We start from the raw sequence: 7,500 nt of genomic DNA, 5'->3' as shown, positions 1-7,500 counted from the left end.
TAATGTGAGTTATTGTGAGTTATTGTGAGTTATTGTGAGTTAATGTGAGTTATTGTGAGTTAATGTGAGTTAATGTGAGTTATTGTGAGTTAATGTGAGTTAATGTGAGTTATTGTGAGTTAATCTGAGTTATTGTGAGTTATTGTGAGTTAATGTGAGTTATTGTGAGTTACTGTGAGTTAATGTGAGTTAATGTGAGTTATTGTGAGTTATTGTGAGTTAATGTGAGTTAATGTGAGTTATTGTGAGTTAATGTGAGTTATTGTGAGTTAATGTGAGTTATTGTGAGTTAATGTGAGTTATTGTGAGTTATTGTGAGTTAATGTGAGTTAATGTGAGTTATTGTGAGTTATTGTGAGTTAATGTGAGTTATTGTGAGTTAATGTGAGTTATTGTGAGTTAATGTGAGTTATTGTGAGTTAATGTGAGTTAATGTGAGTTATTGTGAGTTAATGTGAGTTAATGTGAGTTATTGTGAGTTAATGTGAGTTATTGTGAGTTAATGTGAGTTATTGTGAGTTATTGTGAGTTAATGTGAGTTAATGTGAGTTAATGTGAGTTATTGTGAGTTATTGTGAGTTAATGTGAGTTAATGTGAGTTATTGTGAGTTAATGTGAGTTAATGTGAGTTAATGTGAGTTATTGTGAGTTATTGTGAGTTAATGTGAGTTATTGTGAGTTAATGTGAGTTAATGTGAGTTAATGTGAGTTAATGTGAGTTATTGTGAGTTATTGTGAGTTAATGTGAGTTATTGTGAGTTAATGTGAGTTAATGTGAGTTATTGTGAGTTAATGTGAGTTAATGTGAGTTATTGTGAGTTATTGTGAGTTAATGTGAGTTATTGTGAGTTATTGTGAGTTAATGTGAGTTATTGTGAGTTAATGTGAGTTAATGTGAGTTATTGTGAGTTATTGTGAGTTATTGTGAGTTAATGTGAGTTATTGTGAGTTAATGTGAGTTATTGTGAGTTAATGTGAGTTAATGTGAGTTATTGTGAGTTAATGTGAGTTATTGTGAGTTATTGTGAGTTAATGTGAGTTATTGTGAGTTATTGTGAGTTATTGTGAGTTAATGTGAGTTATTGTGAGTTAATGTGAGTTAATGTGAGTTATTGTGAGTTAATGTGAGTTATTGTGAGTTAATGTGAGTTAATGTGAGTTATTGTGAGTTAATGTGAGTTAATGTGAGTTATTGTGAGTTAATGTGAGTTATTGTGAGTTATTGTGAGTTATTGTGAGTTAATGTGAGTTATTGTGAGTTATTGTGAGTTAATGTGAGTTATTGTGAGTTAATGTGAGTTATTGTGAGTTAATGTGAGTTATTGTGAGTTAATGTGAGTTAATGTGAGTTATTGTGAGTTATTGTGAGTTAATGTGAGTTATTGTGAGTTATTGTGAGTTAATGTGAGTTATTGTGAGTTAATGTGAGTTATTGTGAGTTAATGTGAGTTATTGTGAGTTATTGTGAGTTATTGTGAGTTAATGTGAGTTATTGTGAGTTAATGTGAGTTATTGTGAGTTAATGTGAGTTATTGTGAGTTAATGTGAGTTAATGTGAGTTATTGTGAGTTATTGTGAGTTAATGTGAGTTATTGTGAGTTATTGTGAGTTAATGTGAGTTATTGTGAGTTAATGTGAGTTATTGTGAGTTAATGTGAGTTATTGTGAGTTATTGTGAGTTATTGTGAGTTAATGTGAGTTATTGTGAGTTAATGTGAGTTATTGTGAGTTAATGTGAGTTATTGTGAGTTAATGTGAGTTATTGTGAGTTATTGTGAGTTATTGTGAGTTAATGTGAGTTAATGTGAGTTATTGTGAGTTATTGTGAGTTAATGTGAGTTATTGTGAGTTAATGTGAGTTATTGTGAGTTATTGTGAGTTAATGTGAGTTATTGTGAGTTAATGTGAGTTATTGTGAGTTAATGTGAGTTATTGTGAGTTAATGTGAGTTAATGTGAGTTATTGTGAGTTAATGTGAGTTATTGTGAGTTATTGTGAGTTAATGTGAGTTATTGTGAGTTAATGTGAGTTAATGTGAGTTATTGTGAGTTATTGTGAGTTATTGTGAGTTATTGTGAGTTAATGTGAGTTATTGTGAGTTATTGTGAGTTAATGTGAGTTATTGTGAGTTAATGTGAGTTAATGTGAGTTAATGTGAGTTATTGTGAGTTAATGTGAGTTAATGTGAGTTAATGTGAGTTATTGTGAGTTATTGTGAGTTAATGTGAGTTATTGTGAGTTAATGTGAGTTAATGTGAGTTATTGTGAGTTAATGTGAGTTAATGTGAGTTAATGTGAGTTATTGTGAGTTAATGTGAGTTATTGTGAGTTATTGTGAGTTAATGTGAGTTAATGTGAGTTAATGTGAGTTATTGTGAGTTAATGTGAGTTAATGTGAGTTATTGTGAGTTAATGTGAGTTATTGTGAGTTAATGTGAGTTATTGTGAGTTATTGTGAGTTATTGTGAGTTAATGTGAGTTAATGTGAGTTATTGTGAGTTATTGTGAGTTAATGTGAGTTATTGTGAGTTAATGTGAGTTAATGTGAGTTATTGTGAGTTATTGTGAGTTAATGTGAGTTATTGTGAGTTAATGTGAGTTATTGTGAGTTATTGTGAGTTAATGTGAGTTATTGTGAGTTATTGTGAGTTATTGTGAGTTAATGTGAGTTATTGTGAGTTAATGTGAGTTAATGTGAGTTATTGTGAGTTAATGTGAGTTATTGTGAGTTAATGTGAGTTAATGTGAGTTATTGTGAGTTAATGTGAGTTATTGTGAGTTATTGTGAGTTATTGTGAGTTAATGTGAGTTAATGTGAGTTATTGTGAGTTAATGTGAGTTAATGTGAGTTAATGTGAGTTAATGTGAGTTATTGTGAGTTATTGTGAGTTATTGTGAGTTATTGTGAGTTAATGTGAGTTATTGTGAGTTAATGTGAGTTATTGTGAGTTATTGTGAGTTAATGTGAGTTATTGTGAGTTAATGTGAGTTAATGTGAGTTAATGTGAGTTATTGTGAGTTAATGTGAGTTAGTGTGAGTTATTGTGAGTTATTGTGAGTTATTGTGAGTTAATGTGAGTTATTGTGAGTTAATGTGAGTTAATGTGAGTTATTGTGAGTTAATGTGAGTTAATGTGAGTTAATGTGAGTTATTGTGAGTTATTGTGAGTTAATGTGAGTTATTGTGAGTTAATGTGAGTTATTGTGAGTTAATGTGAGTTAATGTGAGTTATTGTGAGTTATTGTGAGTTATTGTGAGTTATTGTGAGTTACTGTGAGTTAATGTGAGTTACTGTGAGTTAATGTGAGTTATTGTGAGTTATTGTGAGTTAATGTGAGTTATTGTGAGTTAATGTGAGTTATTGTGAGTTATTGTGAGTTATTGTGAGTTAATGTGAGTTATTGTGAGTTAATGTGAGTTATTGTGAGTTATTGTGAGTTAATGTGAGTTAATGTGAGTTAATGTGAGTTATTGTGAGTTATTGTGAGTTAATGTGAGTTATTGTGAGTTAATGTGAGTTATTGTGAGTTATTGTGAGTTAATGTGAGTTATTGTGAGTTATTGTGAGTTAATGTGAGTTATTGTGAGTTAATGTGAGTTATTGTGAGTTATTGTGAGTTAATGTGAGTTATTGTAAGTTATTGTGAGTTAATGTGAGTTATTGTGAGTTAATGTGAGTTATTGGGCCCTATCTTGCACCCAGCGCAATTGACTTTGTACACCGACGCATCCGTCATTCCTATTTTGCACCCGCGCAAAGCGCGCTTTTCCCTCCACAGAAGCACGTCGCTAAACTAGTGAATGAACTTGCGCTCCCTGGGCGGTTCAGAGCAAAAAAGGAGGCGTGTTCCGGCGCAAACAATCCCTGCTGCTATTTTGCTGTTCCATTAAACAATTGCGCCACTGACCAGAAAAAACCTAGTCTAAAGTCAGTGGCGCGTTGCGCGTTGTTCATTATGCTATTTTAAGGGAGCATGCTTGACCATAATGTATAGCGTGCACAACGCGCATACACTTTGCTCATGTAATCTACACAGATGCAACAGTTATTTTTGCAAATCATAAATTGTTACACTAAAAAATATTAACACATGAGATGACGGAAATCATTGTGGTGTGCCACGAAGATGTGAAAAAATAGGCATAAATCTAGCTTACAAATTATTCAGGCTAATTGTAGTCTAATAATTAAGAGACCTGTTTGCCCAATAGTGGCAACTTCTGGCAAGACATATATGTATATAAGGACATCTAACAAATTGGTTTGTCCGTCAAGAACCAGGAAAAAAAATGGGTGAGGGTGGACGCAGCGATGTCCTCTGCTGGCGTCAGGTCCTGAGTAGAGGCAGATCCACCTCCCGTTACACGGCGTGCCCGATTGATGCTGGCAAGCTTGGACTTTCCCCGTCTTCTGATGTCATTGTAGCGCTTGTGGCACTGGTGCGACGTCCTGGGGATGCCAGCTGATGAAACAATTGTGGCTATTTCCTCCCACGCCTGTTTAACCAACGCTATTTTGCGTGGGTTTCTCCCATCCCCATACAACTTCACTTCTCTGTCTTTCACTGCTCTTACAAGAACATCAGTCTCCTCGGCTGTGAACCGCTCCTGGCGTGCGCCTGGTAAATACGCCATAATAATAGCAATCCATAATGGAACTTGCGCACCTGCTTTTACAGGGAATGTTGGATGACGCTCTGATTGGTTTATTCACGTTACGCCCAAACCACACCTATGAATAATGAAGCTACTTCAGACCAACCCATTTTAGATTTGCGCCGGGCGCAAGAGCCATTTATCCCGCCGGGAAAATAGCAACAGCGCCGAGACCCGCCCACAAAGTTACTTGCGCTTCGCGCTTTGACACTTGCGTTTCAGATCGTTAAAATAGGGCCCATTGTGAGTTATTGTGAGTTATTGTGAGTTAATGTGAGTTATTGTGAGTTAATGTGAGTTAATGTGAGTTATTGTGAGTTATTGTGAGTTAATGTGAGTTAATGTGAGTTATTGTGAGTTAATGTGAGTTATTGTGAGTTAATGTGAGTTAATGTGAGTTATTGTGAGTTAATGTGCGTTATTGTGAGTTATTGTGAGTTATTGTGAGTTAATGTGAGTTATTGTGAGTTATTGTGAGTTAATGTGAGTTATTGTGAGTTAATGTGAGTTAATGTGAGTTAATGTGAGTTATTGTGAGTTAATGTGAGTTATTGTGAGTTATTGTGAGTTAATGTGAGTTATTGTGAGTTATTGTGAGTTAATGTGAGTTATTGTGAGTTATTGTGAGTTATTGTGAGTTAATGTGAGTTAATGTGAGTTATTGTGAGTTAATGTGAGTTAATGTAATGTGAGTTAATGTGAGTTAATGTGAGTTAATGTGAGTTAATGTGAGTTAATGTGAGTTATTGTGAGTTAATGTGAGTTAATGTGAGTTATTGTGAGTTATTGTGAGTTAATGTGAGTTATTGTGAGTTAATGTGAGTTAATGTGAGTTAATGTGAGTTATTGTGAGTTAATGTGAGTTAATGTGAGTTATTGTGAGTTAATGTGAGTTATTGTGAGTTAATGTGAGTTATTGTGAGTTAATGTGAGTTATTGTGAGTTAATGTGAGTTAATGTGAGTTAATGTGAGTTAATGTGAGTTATTGTGAGTTATTGTGAGTTAATGTGAGTTAATGTGAGTTATTGTGAGTTAATGTGAGTTATTGTGAGTTAATGTGAGTTATTGTGAGTTAATGTGAGTTATTGTGAGTTATTGTGAGTTATTGTGAGTTAATGTGAGTTATTGTGAGTTATTGTGAGTTAATGTGAGTTATTGTGAGTTAATGTGAGTTAATGTGAGTTATTGTTAGTTAATGTGAGTTAATGTGAGTTAATGTGAGTTAATGTGAGTTAATGTGAGTTATTGTGAGTTAATGTGAGTTAATGTGAGTTATTGTTAGTTAATGTGAGTTAATGTGAGTTAATGTGAGTTATTGTGAGTTAATGTGAGTTATTGTGAGTTATTGTGAGTTATTGTGAGTGCTGTTGTGTTGATGCAGTGAGTGTGTGAGTGTGTGAGTGTGACGAGCCGTACCTTTGAGTTAGACGTGGACTCGAGGAAACACAGCCGGTTCCCGAAGCCCTCGGCGGCCAGACAGAGCTTCTGCTGCTCCTTATGGAGAGTGGCGGAGCACTGGAGGACCACCTCATCATCCTGAGCACAACACAACACATCATCATCCTCATCATCATCATCCTCATCATCATCATCCTCATCATCATCATCATCATCATCATCATCATCCTCATCATCATCATCATCATCCTGAGCACAACACAACACAACACAACATCATCATCATCATCATCATCATCATCATCATCATCATCATCATCATCCTCATCATCATCATCCTCATCCTCATCCTCATCATCATCATCATCATCCTGAGCACAACACAACACATCATCATCATCATCATCATCATCATCCTCATCATCATCATCCTCATCATCATCATCATCATCATCATCATCATCATCATCATCATCATCATCCTCTCATCATCATCATCATCCTCATCATCATCCTCATCATCATCATCATCCTCATCATCATCATCATCATCATCATCATCATCATCATCATCATCATCATCATCCTCATCATCATCATCATCATCATCATCCTCATCATCATCATCCTCATCATCATCATCATCCTCATCATCATCATCATCCTCATCATCATCATCATCATCATCATCATCCTCATCATCATCCTCATCATCATCATCATCCTCATCATCATCATCATCATCATCATCATCCTCATCATCATCATCATCATCATCCTCATCATCATCATCATCATCATCCTCATCATCATCATCATCCTCATCATCATCATCATCATCATCATCATCATCATCATCATCCTCATCATCATCATCATCATCATCCTCATCATCATCATCATCCTCATCATCATCATCATCATCATCATCCTCATCATCATCATCATCATCCTCATCATCATCATCCTCATCATCCTGAGCACAACACAACACAACACATCATCATCATCATCATCATCATCATCATCCTCATCATCATCATCATCCTCATCATCATCATCATCATCATCCTCATCATCATCATCATCATCATCATCATCATCCTCATCATCATCATCATCATCATCATCATCCTCATCATCATCATCATCATCATCATCATCATCCTCATCCTCATCATCATCATCATCATCATCCTCATCATCATCATCCTCATCATCATCCTCATCATCATCATCATCATCATCATCATCATCCTCATCATCATCATCATCATCCTCATCATCATCCTCATCATCATCATCATCATCCTCATCCTCATCATCATCATCCTCATCATCATCATCATCATCCTCATCATCATCATCCTCATCATCATCATCATCATCCTCATCCTCATCATCATCATCATCATCCTCATCATCATCATCATCCTCATCATCA

General features: G+C 34.9%; 1 protein-coding gene across 1 annotated transcript in view; it reads right to left on the bottom strand.

The window, feature by feature from the left end:
• The window catches only part of ryr2a (ryanodine receptor 2a (cardiac)), a gene marked incomplete at its 3' end in the record, with an annotated part of 227,705 nt that overhangs the window by 193,170 nt on the left and 27,035 nt on the right, over positions 1–7,500 (bottom strand). Inside the window, exon 2 of the mRNA XM_079845576.1 lies at positions 6,075–6,194. Coding sequence (XP_079701702.1) covers positions 6,075–6,194 — 120 coding nt within the window. The remainder of the gene's footprint in view (positions 1–6,074; positions 6,195–7,500) is intronic.

Source organism: Gobio gobio, assembly GCF_949357685.1.
Source record: "Gobio gobio genome assembly, chromosome: 20".
NCBI classification, from domain to species: Eukaryota; Metazoa; Chordata; class Actinopteri; order Cypriniformes; family Gobionidae; genus Gobio; species Gobio gobio.
Note: the sequence above shows the minus strand (reverse complement) of the source record. Positions and strands in the feature narration are given on the sequence as shown.